Source organism: Muscardinus avellanarius (genome assembly GCF_963383645.1).
Source record: "Muscardinus avellanarius genome assembly, chromosome: 11".
NCBI classification, from domain to species: domain Eukaryota; kingdom Metazoa; phylum Chordata; class Mammalia; order Rodentia; family Gliridae; genus Muscardinus; species Muscardinus avellanarius.
In genome coordinates, this window is record NC_137797.1 from 26,763,288 (window position 1) to 26,779,088 (window position 15,801).

At 38.4% G+C, this 15,801-nt stretch overlaps 2 protein-coding genes across 2 annotated transcripts in view; one reads left to right on the forward strand and one right to left on the reverse strand.

Annotated features, from left to right (window-relative positions):
* Positions 1 to 847, forward strand: part of CCDC38 (coiled-coil domain containing 38) — a gene marked incomplete at both ends in the record, with an annotated part of 44,330 nt that extends 43,483 nt beyond the window's left edge. The window contains one exon of the mRNA XM_080704817.1: positions 734 to 847. Coding sequence (XP_080560943.1) covers positions 734 to 847 — 114 coding nt within the window. The remainder of the gene's footprint in view (positions 1 to 733) is intronic.
* Positions 848 to 1,906: 1,059 nt separating this feature from the next.
* Positions 1,907 to 7,354, reverse strand: SNRPF (small nuclear ribonucleoprotein polypeptide F; the record flags this gene model as incomplete). The annotated part of the gene is made up of 4 exons (XM_080705073.1): positions 7,311 to 7,354; positions 4,947 to 5,072; positions 2,534 to 2,598; positions 1,907 to 1,973 (listed from the first exon to the last, which is right to left on the reverse strand). Exons 1-4 carry the CDS (start codon positions 7,311 to 7,313, stop codon positions 1,907 to 1,909), a joined length of 261 nt encoding a protein of 86 aa, XP_080561199.1. The 5' UTR covers positions 7,314 to 7,354.
* Between the last annotated feature and the right edge of the window lie 8,447 nt (positions 7,355 to 15,801).

The following is a 15,801-nucleotide window of genomic DNA, read 5'->3' on the forward strand; positions in this document are numbered from 1 at the left end:
AACCTAAAGTCCAACAAAACACAGCAGTTGCCTCATCCATTTAATTTACACAAATTGTCATAAAAGCAAACAAAACAAACCTTGAAAGGGGTGTGTGTGTGTGTGTGTGTGTGTGTGTGTGTGTGTGTGTGATCCCAAGTGATAAGCCAATAGGATCACTGGGTTGCAGTACTGGGGCTGGAACTCGGGCATTCTAACTCCAAGCTACACCCACGGCCCGAGTTTTTCTTTTTGAAACAGGGTCTCAATGGGTTACAAAATGGCCTCACTAGATAGCTGAGGCTGTCCAGGAACTGCGATTCTCCTGTATCAGCCTCCCAAATGTTGGTATTACAAACATGCACCAGCACACCCAGCTTAATGTAATATTTCTAAATGCCACACACGGGAGCACTACCTTCCAACCGTGGAGGAAACACAAAGAGCCGTGGCACGCTGTTCTGTGGCTGCTTAGAAAAGCTGACATGGTAGTTTTCTAGGCAGTCTTATTTGAGCCACATGCTTTTTTATGACTTTATCCTAGATTTCCCTATTTTCCCACAGTACCTAATTTCTGTCTTCCACATACTCTGGGTACTCAACTTGCTGTTTGTCTAGCATGTTAGATACCCATTACATGTTATCATGTAACTTAATACTCTAAGCCATATTATTCCTTATAAATATCAAGTTAATATTGGCATTTTATATAACTCAATAGAAAAGGGTTAAGCTTGTTTTTCTTTTGTTTCAGTTGGGACGAAAACTTATGTATCGTTCAAAACCTGCATCTGGTAACAAACATGAACTACTTTTGGCCACTGATACAAGAACAAAATCACAGGAGGAAGAATATTTTTTCAATTGAATGGGAGTACATCTTATTACCAAATTGTTTTACATATATTTGTGGCCTCCGGTAATGGCAATATTCTGCCCCATATATTAACCTAACCAACTCAAGGAAGACAGGCCCCTTATTCTGCAGGCTATAGAATTGGGAATGAGTTTTCTTTTGCTGAAGCTTTTTATTATTTGAAAGTATTATTCTATATAGCTAAACATTTATACCTATATTCCCCATTGGAGATACACATGCAAATTAGTTCACTGACATAACTATATGGGGAATGACCACTCAAGTATAATAATGTCAGAGTATAACATCTCTGACTACAGAAAAATTTAAATAACATTTTCTTACCTGGTCTATAGGGAAGTTCATAGCATACTGCTATCACCAAGAAATATACATTTTAACAATGTGTACAACTCTAAAATATCTGAAGAGTTCTGAGGGGTTTAAAACTTAGGTGAAAACTATGAGACTCTGGTCTCACAAGATAACAGTGAGATAGGTTTTTACTTCACATTAAGTTCTATTCAGAAAACTTTATTCTACTAAGTGAACCATTCACCTTCAGCATAAATATTAGTTCATGACTTCTGTTGTGCCACTGCTACAATCCTTTTAATTTTCAGATGTTTTAACTATAATATGTACATTATTTAGCTTAGATTGATATAGAATTAACATGTATTTTACTAGGTAAAGTAACAGAGTACATATTAATACTAAGAAAATGTTTATGTGTTAAAAGTGGCTCAAAAATTTAAAAGAAACAGTTATTTTAAAAAGGTCTCAGTTAATATATAATTACAAGAAAAAGGATGATATTTACCTTAAAAAAAATTTCCAAATTGTATAATTATCCCTTTCAGAAAAGAAAAAAGGCTTACATAAGAAAACCAACTTGAATAAAGTTGGGTGTCTTTTAAAGCATTAGCTCTATGAACCACCTTTCAATTATTTCAACATTTGATATTTACACGTAAATATCTGCATATTAATAGTTCACAAGTCAAGTTGAAAAACAAACATCTTTATTATCTAGAAATATATATAAAAAATTCCCCACAAAAGGCTCTACTCTCTCATTTCCCCATCTTCTTCCTCTTCTTCAACACCTCTGATATAAAGGACATTATTACACCTGTAATAGAAACAGTCCATTTTGTTATTTCAGTCAGAAATGATATATGATCTGAATTAAAATTGCTAGTTTTTTTTTAATTATGAAAATACTGAATGACAATTTTACATTATATAATTCTTTCTACTGTAAAAAAAAGTTCCACATTTGTTAAAAAGCACTTGGTACTTTTATTATTTTACCATGTAGTCATTATAAATGACATCTTTATGGAGTAATTACTAGAATCTGGAGGTTTACTTGTAATAGAAAATGAATATACCAAAATTTTTTACCACCCAGACTAAATTAAAATTCAAAACTAAGCTCCCACAACTTAGAAAAAGGTTCTAAGAACAGAAAATGTAATACTAACACTAGAAAACCTTAAGGATGAATAGCTAAAAAGTATAAATCTTACTTCTGACAAATTTACAACTTTGAGGACCTTAAGTCTCAAAGACTATTAATTTATGCTAAATTAATAGCTATTAAAAAGCAAAATAAGGCACTAACTTATTTAAACAGGCATATTGAATGCTAACTAGTATCTCCTTACATATAGTATTACTATTTCTTACCTTATTAAAACTTCACCCAGATGTCCAGACAATGCCCCATCTATGTATTCTTCTGTATTTGCAAGCTTTAAATTAAAAAAACAAAAAATTAGCATGACCGCATAGGAGGAAAATAATATAACACATCTAATACTGGTGAGAGAACTTATTAACTGAGACCTTTTTATAACAACTCAAATTTTATCTATAATTAATAATTAGAAGACTAGCTTTCTATTACTATTGTAGTACTTTTTGGTTTCATATAAACATTCAGTAAAACTAACATCCATGGATGTAAAATATATAATAAATATATATAATAAAATATATATAATAAAGTTTGTTTCAACATAAGTTCATATAATATTTCTATTTGGTATCAAAACAGAATTTAGAGGAAGGCAATCTCTAATTTACAAGTTATAATTAAATTTTCCCAAAATTCAGTTCTTAAGAACCAGACATTAACTTTTCTTGGAGAAACAGCATTATGACTAATATTGAGATATCCAAGTAGATGTGCAAATGCTATGGTTAAAATATATGGATCAATAACCAAATCAGAGAACTAGGAAAAAATTTCATGTACTAACAAACAAGGGAAAACAAGCTAGGAGTAACCATTGCAGTTATTTCAGGAAACTATTACTTCTAATTTTAAAATCAATATGTTTAGCTTTCCTTTTACGTATGGGTTATAAACTAACAATTTTTTTTTTTTTTTTTTTTTTGGTGGTACTGGGGTTCCTGGAAACCCTTCTTCCTATGGGCAATACTCCCAGACACCTATATTTTATATTTTTATTTGGAAACAGGGCCTCTCAAGCCAGCGAGGCTGGCTTCGAACCTGCGCGATCCTCCTGTCTCTGCCTCCCAAGCGCGGGGATTACAAGCGTGCGCCACCACGCCCGGCATAAACTAGCAATTTTAAAAAATAATCACCAGTGCCATCTGGGGATCACAAGAAGATAAACAAAAGGAGAGGGAGAGAAAAAAGTTCCCTTCATATAGGCCAGTGAACAAGGGAAAGAAAAACAGGCTTAAGAGATGTGACATGAGGCACTTCAAACACACCAGTGTGTTCATTCTACCATAGGATGTGATTCCCTCTCCTGTAGGAAGCAAAAAGGAACCTCTGAAACTCAGAAAATCTGGTTTCATTTTTAACCATGTGGTTGTTGAGGCAATTCATTTGTATGTAAGAGCTATTAGAAATGATGGATTAATGCCGGGTGTGGTGGAGCATGCTTGTAATCCCCGCGCTTGGGAGGCAGAGACAGGAGGATCACGCAGGTTCGAAGCCAGCGGCGCTGGTTTAAGAGACCCTGTTTCCAAATAAAAATATAAAAATAGGTCTGGGAGTGTAACCCGGAGGTAGAAGCGTTTCCAAGAACCCCAGTACCACCCAAAAAAAAGAAAAGAAAAGAAAAGAAATGATGGATTAAGAGCCAGATGTGGTGGAGCATGCGCGTGGTTCCAGCATTTGGGAAGCTGAAACAGGATGATCGTGGGTTCTCAGAAGCCTTAGCTACTTGTGAAGCCCTTTGCAACTCAGTGCAACGCTGTTTCAAAATAAAAAAATAAAAAAAGGGCTGAAGGTGTAGTGAGGTAGATAACCCCTGGGTTCCATCTCCAGTACCACAAGAGAAGAAGAGGAAGAAGAGGAAGAGGGAGAGGGAGAAGGAGAAGGAGAGGAAGAAGAAGAGGAGGAAGAAGAAGAAACTACTTAATTGCAAAGGGAAAAAAGAATCTGGCTGAACTATTTACAGAAAATAGTTTAACATGAAGTCAGGTTATAAATCCCTATGGTTGATCTGTTTCCCATGAAATGTTTTTGTTCAATTTGGTGTTGTGCCTTTAGCACTCACTGGAAAATTTAAGAATTTCACTTGAAAATTTTCTTTCAGACCTAAGTGCTGGGAAGTTTCACCTCCCCTAGTAAAGGAGTGTGGTTCCCTTATGGTGTTATGAATCAAATGTCAAAGCTCTTCTTACTTTAACTACTAAGTAAAATCTGTGGCTGGATCTTAATTTAACCCCATGCCTCACAGCTAGTAAATGGGTATTTTCCCTGACCTTAATTTTATTCCTGAATTTTGCTTTGTTTGTCAATTGTGTGTATTCTTATTAATCACCCTAAAACCTTTGAGGAATAAGATGAAGCAAAATAAATACAATCTGTCAAGTATGGAGTTACACGTCTTTAATTCCAGTTCTTGGGAAACTAAGACAGGAAGATCAGAGGTTCCAGGCTAGAAGCAATTTAGTGAGGCCCTCAGCAATTTAACAAGACCCTGCCTCAAAACAAAAATAATAAAAAAGTCAGGGAGTGGAGCTCAGAGGTAGAATGGCCCTAAATTCAATCCCCAGCCCAATACATACATCCAAATATACAATACAATCTTAAGACCTCTGTATCTCTTCAGCTTACCTGCATGTTCATATAGCCATCTACAGATACCAGGTAGCCCTTGTACTCCATTCCCCACTTAAGTTTCACCATCACTGGCTTTCCTGTTAATCCATTGAGGAAAGGTTTGGGATTGAGGGGTAAACTCTGTGCAAAGAACAAAGAAAGCATTTAACTGATCATTCTCCTTATTTCAGTTTCCCACCACCTACTCTACACCACATTACCCATCGGTATTTTATGGCATTTAAATAAAGAAAAAAAAAAAATATATATATATATATATTTCGGTGGTACTGGGGTTCCTGGAAGCCCTTCTACCTCCGGGCTACACTCCCAGACCTATTTTATTTTTGGAAACAGGGTCTCTTAAGCCAGCGCGGCTGGCTTTGAACCTGCGCGATCCTCCTGTCTCTGCCTCCCAAGCGCGGGGATTACAAGCGTGTGCCACCACGCCCGGCGTTAAATAAAGCAAAATATTAATTCCTTATTACTTTACTACATACCTTTAATTTTTTATTTAAGAGCACCAGGGAAATTGAAATAATCACTTAGCCAATTTCATCTTCAACTCATCAAAACAAAATACTCATTATGTACTTCAGAAGTACTGAAATTGTATATTGCTTACTGTTCCAAGTTCTAAAAAACAAAGAAAAAGGCATGCTTGCATGTGTGTGTGCTCGTGCACACACATCTATCATCTTGGAGGGAGGAGCACAGAAATAGATAATTACATTGCATATCACAATGTCCTAAGAGGAGTATGCTATGCATAGGGTGCTAAATCAATCCAAGTTGCCTGAAACACATTATGACTCAAGTTTAAAAAATAAGAGGTTATTTCCAAAGGGAAAAAGTGAAACAAGATGATTCCAAGGGACACTGAAACAGTTCAGTACCTTCAGTGAGAATCCTAAACAACAAGGCTACAAAATACACAAGTGACAGCCTTTCACTTTAATTCTGTGAGCAAGGACTAGGTCTTATTTGACTTTTTATAATTACTAGTGCTTCCTTCTTTTTTTCTTTTTCTTTTTTTCTTTTTCTTTTTTTTTTTTTTTTTTTTTTTTTGCTGTCCTGGGGATGGAACCCAGGGGCATCTACCTCTGAGCTACACCCCCAGCCCTATTTTTTTATTCTTTATTTTGAAACAGAGTCTCACTGAGTTGCAAAGGGTCTCACTAATTAGCTGAGGCTGTCCCTTCTCTCTCAGCCTCCCAAATGCTGGGATTACAATCGTGTGCCACCACGCCTAGCTTTTACTAGTGCTTTTTACTGGTCACCTTAAAGTTTGTTTATTCTGCAGACTCATAGTATTCCCAGTGAATTTAGAGGTTTCCCCTTATTTACTCATCCATCATCCCAAAGAAAGGAAAGAATCAAGAGACCTGGATATTAAGCCCCTTTAATATTAGCACAGAGTGATCTTGAACAGACAGAAAACTATAACCTCCTGAACGGTCTCCAGTTTTCACTCATTTATTAAACCATGAGGCAACTATTAAAGTATACATCAAATCATATTATATACCTGCTTAAAATGCTTGAATGGCTTCCGATTGCATTTACCTCCTAATATGACCTATTTTAGAAGCGCTATTCTTGCAATCAGCTGTAGATTTGCCAGTTCCAGTTAGAGCCTAACTGGTTAACCTTGCTTTTCGGTCATATGACCTACGCTCCTCTTTTCTGTGCTTGGCCCACTCTTCTTCCAGCTTTTCAGGTTAAAATTCCACCTCTTAGGGAGGCCACCCCTGTCCAGCCCTCTACCACACCAAAATGCCTCCTGTAAAACGCCTCCCAGCATCTTGTCTTCCTCCTTTGCGCTTACAGTTATTTGCAACTGGATATTTATTAACTAATGTCTACTTCTCTTACTGATGTCTACTTCCTACATCCGACCGAGTTAATCTAGAACAGTGGGGAGAATATGGGGTGCACTAGTATTTTGCACCCCATGCTCCTAGCGCATAAGAATACTATTTGACAGATGGTCTACGATCGACAAATACTGGCTTGTCAAGTAAATGAACTCTAAAGCCCGGGCTCTGCGGTCCACAGGGGTAGGGGAGGGGATTCCTAACATCAAGGAATGAGAGCGGCGAGAAGCGAAAGTCCTACCCCCACCCTGTAACTCTGACAAGAACAGCTCGGGTCCGGATTTAAACAAAGAGGGAGGCGGGAGCAGGGGCGCTGGAGGAGAAGGAAGGGCTCGCCCGAAAGGAGAGCGCGCCTGGAATCCCGGAGCAGCAGAAAGCGGCGGGCGCCCGGGTGGCGGCACTCGCGCGGATGAATGGGAAACGCGCGAAGCTAGCACCGCGCCGGGCGAAGCGGGCCGCCCAGCCTCCCTCCCCGCTCTCGGGAGGACGTCTTCCTCTTTACCATCGCGAATCGCGCGAATGCTGCGGGCTGCTCGCCGCCGACCCAGGTGCCGCCCGTGCCTCGTGCCTAGAGCAGCTCCCGCCGGGCCGAGTCGCTGAGCTTCAAGAGAAATGGCCGCCAAATAGCAGCTGACCTTTCACCTCGCACCACAGCTCTGTCGGCTTCTGTGATTGGACGAAAAGAGGTGCGTGCTGATTGGAGGAAGTAGCTGGCGGTGTCTCTTAGCAACCAGAAGCCAGATGCTGATATCCGGAGCTGATACGAAGATGCCGGGCGCTGGGCTCCTTTATGAAGGTTTCCCTCGGGCAGCGGAGCCGGGGAGGTGTTAGGTACCCCGTGGAGAAGACGTGGTTCCTCGCCAGCCTCGCTAATGACTGTTTACTTGGTCCCTTTACAACTGTGAAAACGAATTCGGGGATCCCGAGGTCCTCCTCTCCCAGATTTCGCGTTTGGGGTCGCCTCTGCCTCCGCCCTGTTCTATCTGAGGGTTCTCTATGCTAGAATGCCAATCGCCTTTTTAAAAGGAAGTAGGAGGAGCAGGACTAGATGGGAGAGAATCGGGTACAGAATTTTACACGAGGTCAAGTTAAGTCTAAACTATGTTCGCGCTTGGGAGGCGAAGACAGGAGGATCGCGCAGGTTCGAAGCCAGCCACGCTGGCTTAAGAGACCCTGTTTACAAATAAAAATATAAAATAGGTCTGGGGGTGTAGCCCGGAGGTAGAAGGGCTTCCAGGAACCCCAGTAACACAAAATAATAATAATAATAATAATAATAATAATAATAATAATAAACTATGTTGTGATGACTTCCCTGAGTTTAGAGATGTGTGTTTATTGTTTGTTTTGCATCGTCAACAGAGACCTGGCGCGCGCGGTAAATTTACGCTCTGGTGTAACAGTATCAATCAAATCTTACTTGTTTTCTCCATAATTGTTTATGACAATTGACTCCCTCAATCTCAGATGCTAATTACAGTTTTTTTTTTGTTTTGTTTTGTTTTTTGCGGGTCTGGGGATGGAACTCAGGGGCATTCGACCTCCGAGCTACACCTCCGCCCTATTTTTTATTCTTTATTTTGAAACAGGGTCTCACTGAGTTGCGGAGGGCCCCACTAAGTAGCTGAGGCTGTCCGAGAACCGCGATCCTCTGGTCTCAGCCTTCCGAGCCCTGGGATTACAAGTGTGCGCCACCACGCCCGGCTAAATAGAGTTTTTGGAGGAGCAATTCGGGGAGTTTTGCTTTTTTGCAGCCCTTATTAGATAAATTTAGAATTGAGCACTAAATGTTCTCCCTGGGGAGGAGATGGAGTAGGAATTCTTCGGAGTCCATTTGAGTTCAGAACCACCGCCCATCACAGAGTTTATTTAAACAATGCTCTAAACCCCCTAAAATTTTTTCTCCTAAGCTATAACCTGGCATTAAAAGCAGTGCCACCTTCAGGGTTGTTGTGAGAATGAAATAATGTAAAAGTGGTTAAAAACTGTGCTTGACCAGAAAAGAACTCAGTCCATATTAGCTATTATTTTTATATTGTCCTTCTAAATGTTGGAAAACATTGACAAAACAGTAATATTCAGTCTAGTTTATACCAAACAGTGGTTGGAAATGCTCACCCTGAAGTTGTTTGGATTTTTTTCTGTTTGTCAATAATATCACGAATCTGTAGTTTGTATGAAGATTTTTAGTGCCTATTCTTCACAATCATTTTGGAAATCTTACCATACAATCTGTGATTTAGGATGACAGTCCCATTTTAGAAATCAGGAAACAGGCCTAGTAGGGAACTTGCCCAGGACTACAAAGCTCTCTTCCAATCCAAAGACTGCTTTTTTTTTTTTTCTTTTTCTGCCTCACAAAGCTACCTTTCAAAAGCACAATATGTATTTTATTTTTTGAAGATTTAAAGAAGTTTATTAAAAAGATAGAAATATAGAAAATAGAAATACAGAAAATAGTTACAGCCCCATGCCAAAATGGCATGAGGGGGGAGGGTGGCCCGGGCCAACTCACCACTCCCCACAATATGTACTTTAAAAGTCTGACTTTTATCTTTTGTTCTTTCCTCAGTAAAATGAAACAAAACACTACAATTATGTAATGACAGTTGTGTTTAAAGTTGGTTTTTCTTTTCATGTTAAATATTAATCGTAAATACCTATTTAAAATTAAGTGAGCATAAGGTCATTGGTATTTTTTCTAATTATGAATATCCTACATGGAAAATCTGGGAAATATAGAAAGTCCTAAAATATAAACCTAACATCATAAAAAATCACACAGTCAAGATAACTTTTGTGTTATTATTTCTGTTACTGTTTATATTTATGTTACTATTTTTATAATGCATGCACTCTTTAGAAAAAAATTTGCATTTAATTTTGTAATTTGTTTTCTTTGCTTTGTATTTAGCAAATTCTCATATAGCTAAATGTTCCTGTAAAATTTCTCCATTATACACTGTAGTATGCAAAATGTGATAATTCTATTGTTGCTTTCCTTCCCCTCCTCCCCATTATAAACAATGTACATTGAACATACATCTCGCAGTGTATCTCCGATTCTTTACCATAAATCCTTAGAAATATAAATCCCAGGATAAAGGGCAGTATTGTCTTAAAGATTCTTGTGGTTCAACAGAATATCCATCAGAATAACTGTTTGTAATGTGGTAGAAATGAAATTGCATGTTTTTTTGAAGATTAAGATAGAATACATTTTGAACACATTCTGAGAGAAAATTCCTAAAATTATTAAGATGAAGAGTGTGGTAAGAACTGAGTTCTATCCCTAAGCAAATAAACACAAAAATTCCAGCCATAGACAAACATCTAAAAAGGAATTTATCAGCTGGGTGCAGTGGTGTACCCCTGTAATCTCAGTATCTGGGAGGCTGAGACAGGAGGATTGCAGGTTTGAGGACAGCCCCAGCAACGTAGTGAGACTGTTGGCAAGCTATCAGGACCCTGTTTTCAAACAAACAAAAAATAGAAAAGGCCGGGGATGTAGCTCAGAGGTAAAATGTGCCTGGGCTCAGCTCAGCCCCCAGTATCACACACACACACAAATAATTTATTGAATGATCATAAAGTATTTATTGAGATGAATGAAATGGGCATGTGATGCCTACCCTCATAGAACTTAAAAATCTTTTTGAGAAGAAAAACCAATTCTTTTTTTAAATTTTTATTGGTACATTATATTCATACATCATATTGGGGTAAAAAACTTGTGTGTATAAACATGTAATCATCGCTGATTTAACCCCTACCCAATCCCCACCCCATTCCCTCCCCGTCCCTCCCTCCCTTGCTCGGCTTAGTGGTTGACTTCGTTATGTTTAAGTACATTGTGTGTTTTAGAGATTTTCCTCTTCCCCCCTCCTTTCTCCTCCTTTAGGTTGTCTTGTTTGCTCCTCTATAGGATTTCCTTTTTCATCTAGAGTTCCTCCTATGACCCATTTCTCCCTAACTCTCACATATTAGGGAAAGCCTCTGATTTCTTATTTTTTGTGACTGACTAATCTCACTTAGCATATGTCCTCCAGTTCCATCCATTTCCCTGAAAATGATGTAATTGAGGTTTTTTTTTTTTTTTTTTTGATGGCTGAGTAAAATTCCATTGTGTACATATCCCACAGTTTTGTAATCCATTCATCTGTTGATGGACATCTTGGCTGGTTCCATAGTTTGGCTATGGTGAATTGTGCAGCTATGAACATAGATACACATGCATTAGTTTGGTAGTTTGGTTTCTTTTCTTTTGGGTAGATACCCAGAAGTGGTATTGCTGGATCAAATGGTAGATTTGTTCACATTCTTCTGAGGATTCTCCATACTGTTTTCCAAACTGGTTGCACTAATTTGCAATCCCACCAACAATGTCTTAGAGTTTCCACTTCTCCACATCCTTACCAGCATCTATTGTTGTTTGTGTTTTGAATGATTGCCATTCTAGTTGGAGTTAGGTGAAATCTCAGGGTAGTTTTGATTTGCATCTCAAAAAAAACCAGTTCTTATTGGGTGGCTTCCATATGATGCTAGCGTATCCCATGTCGTTTATCTTATACAAATCCTCACAGCATTTCAGGGTAGGTATTATTATCCTCATTTTAAGATGAGGCAGACTCAGAAAAGCTATATATTTTTGTTGAGAGCTGTGGAGAAGGTAAAATGGCTCTCATGCCCTAGACTTTTTTAAAATTTCTTACAAAATGGAGTTTCTCCACAAAATGTGTTTGAGTAGAACACAACTGTAGAGAAATGCAAATACTAATATAGGATAATGGGGATAGATTTTACATTATTTCATGAAATTAATGACCTTTTTCTCATGCTCATAATCTTGGCATCTCATTTTTTATTATCATGGTCAGAATTCATGATATTTATTACCAGAGTAGGTATAATGGGGGAGAAAATCCAAGATTTGAGTGCCTTTTGTCTGATATAAACTTTATCTATCGTATAGCAAATCGATGTATAGAGATGTGGTGTTTTGTGAAGAAATTAAGACTCAAAAATATTCTTTCTTCCTTAGATCATACAGGCACTAGGGTGAAGGGGATGGCCCCCTGTGGGTTGTCAGAGATGAGTGGAGCCAGGAGGATGTCCATGCCAAGGATGATCTGGGTGTCAGAACAGGGCATCAGAACTTGAATGGAAGCCGTGCGTGGTGGCGTATGCTTGTAATCCCAGCATTCGGGAGGCTGAGACCGGAGGATCGCAGTTCACGGACAGCCTGAGCTGCTTAGTAAGGCCCTCTGCAACTCAGTGAGACCTGGTTTCAAAAAATAGGGCAGGGGGTGTAGCTCAGAGGTTGAATGCCCCTGGGTTCCATCCCCAGACCCGCAAAAAAAAAAAAAAAAAAAAAAGAACTTGAGTGTGATGGAGCAGACATGTGCGGGAGGGACAGTGGCAGAATGGGAGACTTGTCACAGGCATCAACAAAGGAATCATGATAATTCAGAATGAACTGGAACTGGAATGAAGTATTTGTAATATCAGAGAAGGGACGGCGAACATGGAAAGAGAGAAAACTAGAAAAATGGCATGCAGTTCAATAGGCATAGAAGAGATTGGAATCAAGATATCGATGTAGGATATTGGAAGATGTTGAAATTAAGGTATTGGTATGTGGCTGTGCATGTGTGTGCATTATTAATTTGAGCCAACCTAATGGGTATAAACTGGTGACTCATTATGGCTTTGATTTGTATTACCCTGAAGCTATTAATATTTTTACATGCACTTCCTGAACACTACTACTATCTATTCTTTGGGGAAATATCCATTGAAGTCCTGCACACCTTTTTATATGTTCTCTGTTTGGAACCCTTGATTATATTGCCTAACTTAAATTTAAACTAAAAATTGTGAAATAAAAAGAAAAGTCATTTCACTGCCCTGACATTCATTTTTCTATTTTATACAGAAGGAATTAGACTAGATCAGGGTTTTCAACCTCAGTACTATTGACATTTTGGGTCAAATTATTTTTGTGGGAGTTGTCACCTGCACTGTAGCATGTTTAACAGCATTCCTGGCTTCTAACTAGTAGATGACAGTAGGCGTCCCTTCCCCCTAGCCGCAACAAAATAGTCACATATCCTCTAGGGGATATAATTGTTCCTGGTTGCCTGGCGTGGTGGCGTATGCTTGTAATCCCAGTGCTTGGGAGGCTGAGACAGGAGGATCATACAGGTTCGAAGCCAGTCTCAGCAACTTAGTGAGACCCTGTTTCCAAATAAAGTATAAAATAGGTCTGGGAGTATAGCCCAGAGGTAGAAAAGCCCCTGGGTTCCACCCTGAGTACCACCAAAAAAAAAAAAAAAAAAAAATTGTCCCTGGTTGAGAACCACTGGAAACCAATGGCCTATAAACAAAGGTACCTGGGCCTGGATTACTTTGCAGATAGGATTGAGGCTTTGCAAAGTACTTTTGTTATTAAAACAAAACAACTTACAAATTGTACATTTATTTGAATTAAAACTGTGTAGACTGATTAAAACCTTGTACTTTTTACTTACTGGAATGAAATCAAATCAAAATACAGATAGATACTGATTGATGATAATGGGTCAGATCAGAAACTTTGATTACCATTCATTTATATATCTGATTTGTCAGGATAGAGAACATTGTAAAAAATTTATTTTTATTTTTAAAATTGTAGATTCAATTTAGGGAATTCTTACATTAAAAAAGAAACAAGAAACCTTTCGGATGGAAAAACAAACAAACAAACAAACAAAAATTTGGGAACCACTCAAGATGACCAGCATTACCCACTTTAAACCCAGTTCAGTCTTTGCCATGTGCCCACAGAGTGGCAGTAGTGAGTTATGAGTGAAATTTCAGATTGACACATAGGCCCTGGGAAATTAATCAGTATGTCACGGTTCTCCAAACACAACACAAAACAAAACCCCACAGAATTTCTCTCATAGAAGACTGTGAGAGAAATTCCATGGGGTCTCCAATTTTAAAAAATAAATATATTGTTATACTTCTTCATCTTTTACCCTACTGCCCAACAATCTCTCCCACCTCCCCTCCTACAAAACAACATGCAGGTCTAAATGCGTTGCTGGGTGCTCAGCGACCTCCTTGGTTGGTTGCAGGTCACCTTCTGAAACACGCTCCTTCAACCCTTTGAATTGTATCCACACACCCCAAAGCCTGCCCTTGAACAATGGGCCATGCTCTTTCTACAAACCAAGTATTTACACAGGATGTGCCCTCTAAAAAAATTTTTTTCCCCATTTGCTTTGCCTGGAAAACTCCTCCTCTTTCTATCTTCATGGTCCAGCTCAGATTGGCTTTATTTATTTACTTAGTTATTTTTGTAGTACTGGAAATTGAACTCGAGCATTCTACCTCTGAGCTACACTCCCAGCCCTATTTTTTATTTTGAAACAGGGTCTCACTAGATTGCTGAGTCTGTCTTTAAACCAGTAACCCTACTATCTCAGCCTCCCAGGTACCGGAATTACAGAGACCTGCCACCACACCCACATGGCATTTTATGCCTGAGGCTTCCCTGACTGCCTTGAGTCATTAGTTTTTCTATTACATAGACACTACATCATCTATCCTGTCTTAACACTAACTATAAGGGAAAAACTATGCTCGTTAAATTTTTTGTTGATACTGTTTATCCCCTAGCAATAATAGAGCGCCTATCATAGAATAGCAAATTTCTTAATGAATACAGAAATAACTGAATTGATAGGCTTAAACTTTAAGAACTTGCACCAATCTGGACATTCTTTATATACATGCACACAGAAAATATATATATATATATATATATATATATGAATGGGATATTTCTAGATATTTTAAATAGTAACAAATCAAGAAACAAATGTCTAACAATTGTGATAAAGTATCTGAGTACATGATAAATACATTATGCAGCCATTTAAAAAATTATCACTACAACATAAGATTAAGCAAATCATTATGCTATGATGCTAAGTAAACAACAGGATACAAAATTTTTATATGCTCTCAACTATATTAAAATATACAAACAGAAAAATGTTAACTGGCTATTTTAGTATTGGAATTATAGTTGATAAGTAAGGATAAGGAAATGAGATGATTAATAAAGCTTCATAAGAGTCGGGCGTGGTGGTGCACGCTTGTCATCCCAGCATTTGGGAGGCTGAGACCAGAGGATCGCAGATCACAGACAGCCTCAGCTACATAGTGAGGCCCTCTGCAACTCAGTGAGACCCGGTTTCAAAATAAAGAATAAAAAATAGGGCAGGGGGTGTAGCTCGGAGCTCAAATTGCTCTTGGGTTCTATCCCCAGACCTGAAATAAATAAATAAATAAATAAATAAATAAATAAATAAATAAATAAATAAATAAATCTTCATAAGCTGGGCATGGTGGCATACGCTTGTAATCCCAGCATTTGGGAGGCTGCAACAGGAGGATTGCAGTTTGGGGACAGCTTCAGCTACTCAGTGAGGCCCTTTGCAGCTCAGTGAGACCCTGTTTCAAAATAAAGAATAAAAAAATAGGGCTGGGGGTATAACTTGGAGGTAGAATACCCCTGGGTTCCATCCCCAGTACCGCAAAAAATAAATAATAATATAAAATAAAGCTTGATAACAGTATCAGCTTACAGCAGCATACAGAATGAGTGAAAATAGCATGTAAGAGGGCAAGTAAAATCATTAAAAGTAACCTGATATTAGAGTAGTTTTTCCAAGTATAGTAGAGACCACTGTTCACATTTTCTGTTCTTTCTGGGTGCTGCTGGACTACATTTCCCAGATACCCTTGGAGTTAGAAGAGGTCATGTGGCAGTACTCTAGCCAATAGAATGTGAAAAATGATGTGCTCTCTTAGGCCTAGTTCATCCAACTCTCCCTTGGACGATCCTCTTTGCTTTTTTTCCGTTCTAACTTGATGCAGATGAGCAAGGTGACCTTAGTAGTATTTAACAGGAAAACATGGTCCCTGTGTCACCATTT